The sequence below is a fragment of the Protobothrops mucrosquamatus genome, unplaced genomic scaffold (assembly GCF_001527695.2).
Source record: "Protobothrops mucrosquamatus isolate PMUCROS unplaced genomic scaffold, P.Mucros_1.0 scaffold197, whole genome shotgun sequence".
Taxonomy (NCBI): Eukaryota; Metazoa; Chordata; class Lepidosauria; order Squamata; family Viperidae; genus Protobothrops; species Protobothrops mucrosquamatus.
In genome coordinates this window covers 408,592-421,884 of record NW_015386553.1, presented here as the reverse complement: position 1 = coordinate 421,884, position 13,293 = coordinate 408,592, and the positions used below count along the sequence as shown (strand labels likewise).

Below are 13,293 nucleotides of genomic sequence, written 5' to 3'. Positions count from 1 at the left end.
TTCAAAGGACAAAGGTTGGAAGAGACAAAACACTGAGAAAATGAGACCATTGGAAACGAGGCAGGAATTTTTGTCTTGTTTTATCCTTATTTTTATAGGGTTTTTGTAATTATATTTATACGTATAATTTTTCTCTTAAGTTTCTGCCAAAAATTAGTATGTTTGGTATTGTTGATTTTGATCATTGCATTCAAATTATGATTACCCTGGGGAAACAGGAGACTATAGGCAAGTTATGCTTTGCCTGTTTTTGTCTGACAATGCTACGTAGGATTTTATTAGAACAGTTAAATCGAAGGATACATTATTACAAAAGGAAGAAAAAAACAGAAGGACTGCCAAATGAAGTGAAAGGCTTATTATTATTTATGTGTTTCATTTTATGCCTTTGTATACCTGCCTCATTCAACATTGTTGACAATTGTTAACAATCTTAACAATTAGTAACAATAATGAATTAATAAAAATACATAATAAATCAAAGTATAAAAAAGAATCTAAACAAAAAAACAATAAACACATAAAGTACCAGGAAATACTCATTCAGTTTGTCATACTGTTATTCTTCTTAAAGTACCAGCACCTACCATTCCCTGATCTTCTGTATTCAGACATGTTGAAGAAAAATATTTATTTCAGTTGCTGTCAAAACGTTCAGAGAACATCATGCTGGTTGTCATGGCACATAGTTTAAATATATGCCTGTTTCTCAGAATCTAAAAATAAGAAATACGTATTTTACATTTAAGTAATAAAATACTATGTAATGAATTTGTTTAATTCAGTGATTTTGCTGTGGTCCTTAAACCACAAATATGCATAGTATATTTCAGATAGTCCACACTGCAATAGAGAAAATACTACAGAAAATTGCTAAAGATCTCTTCTAGTGCAAATATTTACTAATGGTTAATGTCAGGAATATTTATCTTTGATGATTTTAATGTTTTTATGCTGTAAGCCGCCCAGAGTCACTTCTAAATGAAATGGGTGCCAAATAAATTTAGGAAGGAGAAACAAAATGTACAAAAGTGCCCATATACAAAAGAGAATAATGTATCAGTTAGCTGGTGGAGATAGGTTAATTATATTATATACTTTTAGTTGATATTCCAATTATTTAACATCAAAGGCTTTTCCCTTAAAATAGATATATATGTTTCTAATTTCATTAGAATAAATGCTGTGCTACAGTCTTTCTCAATTTCCCCCTCTTTTTTTTGCAAATCTATTTTAAGGTTCCTTCCCTACCCACTTCTCCCTCTCTGTCTGTCTCTCTTTCTTTGAAATTTAAGAACAAATCTGTTCCCAGAGTCTTCTAGTACACATCGTCTTTTTAAGTCAATAAAAGAAAGAATTTTAGAATTATTTCAGTAAAATTAATCAGTATCAGTAGAACAGGTTTGCCCTGGGGAAAGATCTTTTTTTCACAACTTTAACAAAATGCATTTTCTGCTTTCAAAATAGATCCTACATTATGGAGCACAGACCATGTACGCCAGTGGCTAGAATGGGCTGTGAAGGAATATGGCCTCCCAGATGTGGACATCATGCTATTTCAAGATATTGATGGAAAGGAGTTGTGTAAGATGACCAAAGATGACTTCCAGAGGCTCACACCAAGCTACAATGCAGACATTCTTCTTTCACACTTACACTACCTCAGAGAAAGTAAGAAATAAATATGTTTTACTCTCCTTTAAAGATGTATGCTAAATTCTTCCAAGTTAGGAAATTATTGATTATTTTTAAGACAATGAAGACTAAAGCATTATACATTTTATATAATTAGAATGGGTAATAATGTCTTTTTCTGGTCATATAACGTTGCTTTCTTTCCATTTCTGAAATGTTAATTCTAAATGAAACCATAGACATACTGATTTTGAGTATATTCAGGCATGTGTTCTGTGCAACAAAATGAGCACTTTAGAAGTTCCCATTAAAATTGATCTTTTCAGGTTTAAGGAAAGCCCCTCAAATATAAATAATATAAAGCAATATATAGCATTTAAAAGTAGGAGAAGAAGGAAGTAAATTGGTTATTTAAGGCATATAGAAAAATGGTTCTAAATTTTAAAAAATGTAAGTGACCATTATTTTAATATCAGGCAGTGCAACACCAATATGACATATTTTTCACAGATTTCATAAAGAATATTGTCATTAAGACACTCCTTGATATTATTCTGACTTAAAACTCCCTGCTTCCAATAGAAAAATCATAAACCCATTCCCACAAAGATATGAATGAACTCATGGCCACAAACAATCCTATTATACTAAAAGAAAATGGTTAGTAAGATAATTTTGACTATTCTTTTTTTTTAAATCTTGGTGTTGCTTTTTGTTTTGTAGCTCCTCTTCCACATTTGACTTCAGATGATGTTGATAAGGCTTTACAAAACTCTCCACGGTTAATGCATGCTAGAAATACAGGTAATGCTGTCACGGCTCCCCTTTTTATAGGCCATTTTTAAAGTTCAGGATTTCTGTCTAAGAGATGCATGCTGACTGCAATTTTTAAAAAAAACAACAACAGAGTGCTTAAGACTGTCATATATGTTTTAATATTGATGGGAATTTCATACATCCAATGCTCTTCATAAACATGTAAAACATTTAGCATTCTTGAGGCAATATTGTACAATGGGAAGGGAAGGATTACTCACCTGTGTCTTTCCCATATCTATTTGAACACAATTATGAGACTCACATGGAATATACCCATCATTAGTTCTCCTGGTAGTTTTTCCTACCATGTAAACAAAACAGCAGGGCAGCTTTTGCCGAGTTTTCTTATATTAATGAAGGAACTAAATTTTTGATTGGTCTTCCATGGGAAAAAAAAAGTTATTGTATATGTGCAAATGGAAAGAAATGGAAGGGAAATCTAACCCAGCTTGCTTCCTAACATTACAATGTTCAACATACAGTGAGATCAGATACTTATTAAGCAATTCATGTGAGAAGAAAGAATTGTGAATTTAAGAGGCTGAAACGTATCAGTTGTCCTAATCTTTTTGCAAGCTTAATCTTTATTCTATCTGTACTTTTAAAACCAGTGGAACTACCTTGAATATCTTTAAATGGTGCAATCTAATGGTATGCAGTAAATAATGTAGTATCTTGAGCGCTTATCATACCAGAGGGAGGCATTTCTGGATTTGTCCCTTCATTCACCTGAGACCCATTGTTGTGTATGCCAAGCAAATATTTTTTTAGTCTCCTGGGCTTCTAGATATTTTCAGAGCTTGTCTACCACTGTAACAAATGTAGCTTCTGTCATAGCCCCTTTTTTAGTTACAATACATTGGACTGCTACTGTGAATCATTAGATAACTTCCCGGACAAACTCAACTAGTCTATTCTTGTGAGCTGTTTGCCCATCAGATCAGATCATTAATTTTAAAAGAGAGAAAGATAGTAGGGGAAAGAGAGAAATTGTATAGGTTTAATTTTGGTTCATTTGCCTGTAATTAAAACAAGCCCTTTTTTTTTGAACTGTGCATCCAGTAATGTAATATCTCTAATTTGATAAAATAAAAGTTCAGGGTACCTCATTTTTGTTATCATGCCTGACAGTTTTAATGATTTCTAGTGACCAGAAATAACAGCTTGTATAATCATTCTTAGCTCTGGGAACTTTTTAAGAAAGTAGGATATACTTTTCACATGATATTTTTTCTATTTCTTTACACAATTATTATTACCAGCAGTAGCAATGATAATTATATTTATGTATCTTTTGATTTCCCCAGTATAAATCAAGGCAGTATATAGACTTGCTCATTGAGGACTTAAAAATGCAATTAATAAAATGTTGAACAACTTGACAATCAATTCATGTTTTGCTTTGTGCAATTGTCCTTTAGAAAGAGATGTGATGTATCATTCTTAAAACACTTCATGCATTTCATAACTTAGCTAGAACTAATTTGATAAACTGTTTTAAATAGAACCTAAATTTCATGACTTAATACATTGTTAATTTTATTCCATTATTTTATTTTTACCTTGTTTTTCTTTGTAATTCAGTATGCCTGGTGCCTTCCCCCATTTTATCATTGCAACAGTTTTGCCAACTAGGTTAACTGAGAAGCAGTAAGAGGCAATGACTAGACTATTGTCACCCAATGAGTTTAATATCTAATGATATTTTAAACCTGAATTCCTCTGATGTAGCTCATATTATGTTAAATTTCTTCATGTATAAAGATTAGTACAGAGATATATGTCTTTTCTACTCTACATCAATGTGTTATATTCCCATATGTGTATTTATTCATTTCTCACAGTGCTTGTAATTAAAAGTTCTTCTGATCTCTTACAAAGTTCAGCTTTATCATAACAGTAAAAGATGTAGTTATTGAGTGATAAATAGCATGAGATTTGAGCCCATATACATCTCAGTGAGCTTACACCCCTCCCCTAGAACAGCCCTCCTATGAAGAATCACCACAAAACCACAGAAAGAGTTACACACTGTAAGGAAAATAATTGTACAGCATATAGTATGTCTGGCAGACCTGTTATTACCTAGGTTTGAATTAAGCAAGTAACTTCTATACTAATACATCAATTGTATAATTCAGTAAAATATACAGTCTGCTGATGCATTGGGATAATATGCTCTAATTGGAATTATTTTATATTAGTTGAACTTGATAGGGGAAATTAAGCCATCTGTTGCAGTCAAACTTCTCAAATGTTATCCCAAAATACTCATGATATTCACAAATTTATTTCAATATATATAGCAAAGCAATATTATCATGAGCCTTTTTTTTCTTGCTTCCAGGAGGTGCAGCATTTATTTTTCCAAATACTTCAGTTTATCCTGAAGCAACACAAAGAATGACCACCAGGCCAGGTATGCAGAGATGTGTACATGTTTTACAATACAATCTATGATATTTCTATCTTTTTTTTTCTTTTAACACATAACTGTAGTTTTGTCCACTTAGAATTTAGCACACATTGCCAAGGCACACCAGATTCCCTACCAGACATTAATTATGAAAGGATGTCTTAGGAAATCTTTGATGATACTCTGCTTCCTGTCATAGCCTTCCTCTTTTCGAACAATTTTTCTCCTTCCTCAGAATTCTTTCCCCCTTCACCCTTAATAGACATTACATTTTCTGTTTTTGTTTTTCCTTTGTTTATCCAGAATCTGCTCAGTGCCTATTGAATTCAGCAAGAAAACCAAGGCAGCTGCACTTGTGCTCTGCAGTACGCTGAAACACTATTAAAATTTTATGGAAAGAAAGAAAACTTTTTCTTTACTAAAAAATAGAATAATTGCCAGTGCCACTGTGTAGACGTAGGTGCTGAACAGGAGCAAAGGGAGAAAGGGGAGGGTAGGAGGAAATATTTGGCACAGGATTTTTTAAAAAGAATTTGTAGCACTGAATTTAGGGCATGCTGAAAGATTAGGTGACCATGGGGAGATGGCATGACTTTAAGGCCTGGATAGGCCACACAGCTCTGCTGCCTCTTCTTGTGAGGAATCAGTTTCAAACAATTAGGCATAAAGAGGATTTTATTAATTGAATACACCAACTTTTTTGGTTTTGGTTCTGTGCCTTCTGTTTATTTATGAATTAGTTTTCTTAGCATTTTTAACAAACAGAATATACTTTGGTATTCTGTTCCCAAGGGCTTGCACAGTATAATAAGATAGGGAGAGCATACGTAATATGGTTTCTAGAGTTCTTCCCAATCCTTTAAAAATAGCTGCATACTGGCCAGGTGGCTGTGAAGGGAGGGGACTAAGAGGCTGCCAACATTCTGAGCTGCTGCCTTCCAATTGTGACATGAAAACTTTTTTTCCACAACCCTCAGCAGAGTCTGGCCCATTGTTGAACCTGAGGTGTGGCGGGGGGGGGCTGGTTGCCATCTTCTTTCACACCAATGTTAACCCTATTTGATTTTGGAGAATTATACAGATAAACAAATTGAGTTTTCATCCTTTTTGCATAATTTCTTTCCAACATTTTCTTTTGTTTGGAAAAAAATGTAGGATAGGAAAAGATACAAAGCATTCTTTCCAGCCTTGTTATCATTAGTCACCATAAAAAGATTTTTGCATTTTTCTCCCCTGTGTAATGAAGTAACAGTTATGTCTCTCTGTGTGTTTCTGCTCTCCCCTCCCCTTTCATCTGTGTATATCTGTGCATATATACACCAAGAAGTACATCATAGACTGCATGTATTCTGTTTGGAGTCATGAACTAGGAAGAGGAGATGGTCAGCAATATTCCTTAACTGCTGTCCAACTGCCTTTCCCGTAGACATTCGCTGAGGAAGTTCTCCCCAGACCCCAGTTTGATCTAGCCGTTATTAATTTTTTCTTTCATCAGCTGCTGTTTTGCCTATACACAATGAATTTGGCCCCTCCTGTTCAATTGTCAAAAGTTATTCTGATAACATACAGGCAAAATCCCAAACCTTTGTATATAATTTCTTTCCACTAATCTGTTTGGTTGAAAGGAATAGAAAAGTTCTATATTAAATAATAAAAGGGTCAAATAATCCTATAATAAGAAAGGAATAGAGCAGAAACAAAGCCGTTTAGCATACAGCCAAATGTAAGATTGTGTGGAGGGAGACAGATTATTTTGGAATTGTTTGGTTTTTAAAATGAATTTCCACCCACAGCAAAACTCATTATGGGCCTTAATGCAGACGTATCTCTTATGCGTATTACAGTTTTAAAAAAATCTGAAACAGATCTCCAAAAGATTTTATAGAAGTTCTTCTCAAATAAGGATGGAAAAATAAAGGAAGTAGCTTTCATTTGGAAAAAGGAATAAACCATGACCAGCACAATTTCATGTTTTAATGAAATTTTTTTCTTCTGCAGGAATCTGTTAAATTGCAATCTTATTGCTTTTCCATGAATATGTAGATTGTGTCTATTCCGCAACAATATATATGTTGAAGATACTGCTATGCACTATACCTAGCTTAACATAAATGTCTTGAAATGTAAACTTTAAAAAAAGGATAAAATATTTTGAATGTAGCCATGCAAACTATTCAGTGAGGATATTTTAATACTGTTATAATGTTTATTATGAATATCCTCAAATAATTAATTTTACAATGTCAAGTCGTCATTAAATTTTTTTAAACCTATTTCTATGAAAACTCATAGAATAGCCATAGTATGGCAGATAACACTGTCACATAACTTTCTCATAAGTGCAATTTTGAGAAGGAAGGTTCATAATTATCTATTTGATGGCAGTGTCATGTCTCCATTCATTAATCTAATACATTTATGCATATAATAAATTGGAGCTTTCTGAAAATGAGACAAAAATGCAGAATCCTAAAGAATACTGTTTCCATGATTTTAACATTAATAATAATTCATATTTAATTTTGTTAATTACCTTGGTACTTTACTATGCAAAATGGAATAGAATCATAGGGATATAAATCAAATTAAAACAATTAAAATATAATGTGATGCAATGCAATGCAATAATAGACAGATAAATGTCAAACATTGTATATGTTTATAACTCCAGGAAGAGATTTTTTTGTACAGTGGCAATTAAGTGGACTGTTGTAAGAATAATGCTGAATTTTATATATCTGGAAAACTACTAATTTCAAGAGCTACCAGATGACAGGCATTTGGCCTAAAGCAGCATTCCTATTTTCTATCAGATCTACTTACAGTGATTTCTTCTGCACACAGATATACCTTATGAACCAGCCAGAAGATCAGCATGGACAAGTCATGGTCATCCTGCTCCTCAATCAAAAGGTAAAAGATATAGTGGAAGTACCATAATTATTTCTAAAGCATTTCACCCTCACAAATTTCAAACTTAAATCAACCAACATGGAACTTATATTTAAAAAAAAAAACCCTGACCTTCATTATCTGTTTTGAGAATTGAGCGCACATATTAATAAATTAGATTTTCATGGTGAAATCAAGAGTATATTCTGTAGCTATAATCAATAAGTTTGATCTTCAAGGTTGCTGGAAGTCAGGTGGCATACACATTTCATGAATAATAATAATTCAACCAGATGTGATAGACTATGAAGAGAGTCCCAATTCTAGTCATCCCTTAGGTATGGAGGCCAGATGGATGGTTTTGAACCAGACACTCCCTCTTAGGCTCTGTGATAACCCAGCTAATGAGCAAACACCTTCATTGTATCCCAATATCAGTAGTTTTGTTATAAAAACTAAATAGGTACAGTGCAAAAACATGCAGATCCTCTAATCATATTGAACAAATACCAAGAAAAAACATAACAAACAAAACTATATCCATTCCTTCACAATGCCTGCTGTTCTGAAACCAATAGATTTCATATTATTTCTGTGAAATTCTTCTTCTTCGTATTATTATTACTAAAGTACCAAGTACTTCCACTCTAAAGAATATTGATTGTACTGTATCTCTCTTTGACATAGATGGTAATAAAGGTTTTTGTTTGTTTTTGTGTTTTCAGCTGCCCAAGCATCATCTTCAGTTGTGACCAAAACAGAAGACCAGCGTCCTCAGTTGGGTATGGCTTTGGCTATGTAATTATGTCTTGTATGCTAAAGATGATGGGAAATGTTCAGTAGTTTATGCTTCATGTGAGCACTATGGACAGACAGTAGCCATCTTATATCTAGTTACAAACTAAGGATTTGTTGTACAGTGATATTGATATTTAATGTAGTGTACCAACTATTGTTTTTCAAATTATTTTAAAATAATGAATATAATGAAGATAGCTGTCATGCAGATAGTAAGGTAAATACTGTAAATGTAATGTGCAAAACCAGTCTACTAAACTGAAAATGATGTAAGGTCCCTGAGAGCATCTTTTGCCTGGGATCATGAAGACTAAATTATATGTTTCACTGTTTTAATGCAAAATTCATGGTTTCAGTATAAGGACAGAGATAAAAATAATATTTAACTATAATGGATTGTCATGGAGAAATAAAAACTTGGTCCCTTCTGTATTATTTTGGAATTTGAACATTTGAATATATCTCTATTTAAGACAGAAATCCTGAATAACGTATTATAGGTGTTGGTACCTCTTACTAACTTCCTATTGGAAAAACATTGAAATTTCATAGCAAAAACAGATTTTATTTAATATTTATTTATTTACCTATTGTAAATAGTTTTGCTGTGTATAGTAAAAAAGAAGCATAAAAACCTCCACTGTTTTGGCTTTTCTATGTCAGTTACTACTTTTGAAAACACACCTCTAGATCTAAAAGAACTCAGTCACATTGTAACAGATGGACATTCTTTTATAACTTTCCTGTCAGTGGAATAGCAATAATGCTGGGAGATGGATTAAGCCACTTACAGTAACTCTGTCCATTACTCTTCACGCCCTAAAGCCCTCATATTTCTGTCATGATGGCAATAAAACTGATTAAATAGACCTTGAGTGACAAACCATCATAACTTAACTAAGGAGTACAAGTGAGCACAAATAATTTTGTTGTAATCCTGTCTACAGTTACTAGAATAAACTCCCTTTTTATGATCCTGTAATCCCTTAATTTGGAGTAGAGTCTGGGCAAATAGATGGAGCTGAACATTTATGGGCTGGATGCCCTTCCTGACACCATGCAGGGTTCATTGCAGATATTTTTTTTCTTTGTGCCCAGGACAGAAACATCTGCTGCTATCTAGGATTGAACTTTCAATCTTCTGGGAGGGAGGCGAGCATCTTCACCACTAGGCCACCATGCTGCTATATTCTCTATATATAGAATATAGAACTATACTCTATAATTAATTGAATATGAGTATCTAAATGTATTTGTTTTAATTGATGGAAGATTTACTTTGCAGATAAATACAGACTACCTAAGCTAGCAATATTATGATCATGCATATTGATCCCCTGCATTTAGCTTGGAAACATTTTTAAAGTTCTTACATAATTTTGGCTTATGTCTATTTCTATCTTGATTTAGATCCTTATCAAATTCTTGGTCCAACAAGCAGTCGTCTTGCAAATCCAGGTATGATAAAATATTAGCATTTTTACCTGAAAATAAGAAACATATTACCCAAAACATCAGAATGATGATAGCTGGTATTACTGTATTCCATGAGTCTGTCATTGTCATCAAAATCATGTTTAATTTTAATTACAGGAGAAAAAAAATGAAAGAAAACCTCTACCAATGTGTCACGGAGTGTTTTTGAAAACCTGCTCCTTTTCAGACCATGTTAGTATATTAGATGGGGTCTGCAGCATTAGAAAAACAAATATAATTCCTAAAAAACTTTAGTATGGCTGCTTGGATCCTACCAATCTGATATGGGTTACTTAAAACAACAGTTAACAATGAGAAAGTTTTGAGTTTTTATTCATAGATTTACATAAATTTACTCATAAAATTTACTTCTCAATGATTAGCCTAATACAAACCTTTCACAAAGGTTGTCTACTTCCAGTTTAAAAATAAATGACTATCAAGCAAAGGTCCCAATAAATCAGTGGCCATGCTGAAGAATAAATTTATAGTATTAATCAATACATAATGCAAATTGTTAAAACTTTTCTTTTAAAAGTAAGTAATTTGATCTTCCTAAGTAATAAACAGTAAACATTGTCTTCAGTGGAACTTGACTAGCTACAGTACCTTACTTTAATGGGGCTAAACTTCAAAGTTCATATGCTGTGGATGATGAGTCAAGGATTGTATACAAGGTATAGGAGTTGCCATGGTTTGAAGACCTGTTCTACCTTTCTCATGAACACACAGAATATAGCTTTGTGGGGGGGGGGGTATACTGTATAGATAATTGCGATATCTTTGATCTCCTCATATATTCTTTATCTTGTCCAGGCAGGTGAATCAACTGAGGAACAGGAAAAGGGTAGCCTAGAGCTATGTATAGATTATGGACCACTGTCTTTCTGTTAATTTCTAATACAATATCTCTAGTGATTCTTCTTTTTTTCCCCCTGCCTATAGGGAGTGGGCAGATACAGCTGTGGCAGTTTTTGTTGGAGCTTCTGTCAGATAGCTCCAATTCTAATTGCATCACCTGGGAAGGTACCAATGGAGAGTTCAAGATGACTGACCCTGATGAAGTTGCACGGCGCTGGGGGGAAAGGAAGAGCAAACCCAATATGAACTATGACAAGCTCAGTCGTGCTCTTCGTTATTATTATGACAAAAATATAATGACTAAAGTCCATGGTAAACGTTATGCCTACAAATTTGACTTCCATGGAATTGCTCAAGCCCTTCAGCCACATCCTCCAGAATCATCCATCTATAAATACCCATCAGACCTGCCCTACATGAGTTCCTATCATGCACACCCCCAGAAAATGAACTTTGTTGCTCCTCATGCTCCTGCTTTGCCTGTTACTTCCTCCAACTTTTTTGCTGGACCCAGTCCATACTGGAATTCACCAACTGGAAGCATCTATCCCAACACTAGGCTCCCAACCACTCATATGCCTTCTCATCTTGGCACTTACTACTAAAGAGGGAAGAATATTTTAAAGGATATGTTTTCCAGGAATACAAGAAGTTACAACCAGCAAATCTGAACAAAATGTGCCTAAAAGACTGATAATACTGATCAGGATATAAAACAAACTTTTTATATAGAGAGATTAAAAAGTGTAAAGATGCTACTAAATATGTTGACATCAAATCTAAACATGAAATAAGGAAATACACATCTAGTTAAAAGTTTGTAATAATAACTAGAACATGGGGCCAGAAGAAATTTATGATTGTTATGTCTTTTTTCATATCACAGTAAAGTAATACAAGGATATTCTATTATGAACTTGGATACAATACATGAATATATAAATGCATAAAAAAAACTAACTGTATTTTTTTTACAAAAAAACAAATATGTAAAAAGTGGGATAAATCTATCTCTAGAGCAGACCATGTTGTGGTTGGGATAAAATGCCTGTATTTCACCAAGAGGGAGAGATCAGATATTTCAAAACTGTGAATACAATGCAAGTTAAAGTTTCTTGATGATGTTACAGAGCTCTGAGCCAAACATTGGGTTTGAGGATGTGCTAAGGGCAAGTGTATGATTGTAGACTAAGGGTTCAAATATCAGGAAGTTCTCCTGTGCAGACCCTGTTGCAATAAATAGGAGTTCACAAGAGCATGATTAAAACCCTGTGTCTGATAAATGTAGAGGAAAGGAGTAGAAGAACATGGGGTGATAAAGATGAAGGAAAATGTATTTCTTTTAAAGAGGGGGAAACTGACAGTTTTTGAAGAATTATTTGCTTGGACATGACAAATACCATAGTATGTATTAAGCCATTTTCAGTATTATCAAAGAAAAAAACAAAGCCTTTATTTTTAAGTCAAAAGAGGGAGAAATAGTGGTAATTGAATTATGCATCTCTCTATAAAGATATTAAACTGGAATTGTGTGCTATTTAAAATGACACTTCAAACCTCATTCTTCTTAAGGGAAGTTGTTGTCTACTAGTTGAAAAGGACAAAATCCAATTGCCAATAGACATACTTGTTAGGCAGCGCCAGTTTTTCTTTCCGAGTCGCGAACGCTGTGCGTTTGTCAGAATGAATTATACAAGTCAGTGTTATTTTTTCTTTTGATATAATAATTTTATAACTTATGCATTTATACACTACGAGTTGATCTCGGCCAACCAAAGACATAAAAAATGACAATCAGAAATACTGTGGCCTTGAATTTTAACTCTGTATGCTTCATGTTTACATTATGAATTTAACTAGTTCTTAGAAAGCAGAATGTATGTAATAAAATAAGCTTGGCCTAGCATGGCAATTCAGATTCTCACTGTTGTCTGCATTTTCATCTTTTTTGAAAAAAACACCAACAACTTGGTTTTCTTTTAGCTGTGTAAAAATAATTTTTTTAAAAAAGTGTTTATAAATTTGAAAGGTTTTCCCCAAAAAAATGAAATTAAAGAAATAAGTGCTTTTATGTCAACCCACTAAAATTTCAGCTCTAACAGTAATTATTACAATTTGGCAAACCAAATGAGAATGCTCTCCAAACTAGATGGTGGAATTGACAGGAGCTCTGAAAGGGCATTTGATTATTGCAGAATTTCTGATGTGCGTCTGTTGTTAATTTTGATCTGGAAATATGAAAATATTCATAATCCTAGAATTTTCTTTATATATAAATCTGGAGCAGAGTTTCCCATTCCATTGTTGGATTGCTGCCTATTACATCACATTCATTTTCAGTGTGTTGATATTGTGTTGTACAAATGTCAATGATAGTAAGGAAGATTAAATGATAA

At 33.3% G+C, this 13,293-nt stretch overlaps 1 protein-coding gene across 1 annotated transcript in view; it reads left to right on the top strand.

Annotated features, from left to right (window-relative positions):
* Window positions 1-12,816, top strand: part of ERG (ETS transcription factor ERG) — a 39,196-nt gene extending 26,380 nt beyond the window's left edge. The window contains exons 4-10 of the mRNA XM_015813805.1: window positions 1,468-1,671; window positions 2,359-2,439; window positions 4,802-4,873; window positions 7,715-7,783; window positions 8,488-8,544; window positions 9,971-10,018; window positions 10,982-12,816. Coding sequence (XP_015669291.1) covers window positions 1,468-1,671; window positions 2,359-2,439; window positions 4,802-4,873; window positions 7,715-7,783; window positions 8,488-8,544; window positions 9,971-10,018; window positions 10,982-11,502 — 1,052 coding nt within the window. The 3' untranslated portion in view covers window positions 11,503-12,816. The remainder of the gene's footprint in view (window positions 1-1,467; window positions 1,672-2,358; window positions 2,440-4,801; window positions 4,874-7,714; window positions 7,784-8,487; window positions 8,545-9,970; window positions 10,019-10,981) is intronic.
* The last annotated feature ends 477 nt before the right edge of the window (window positions 12,817-13,293 follow it).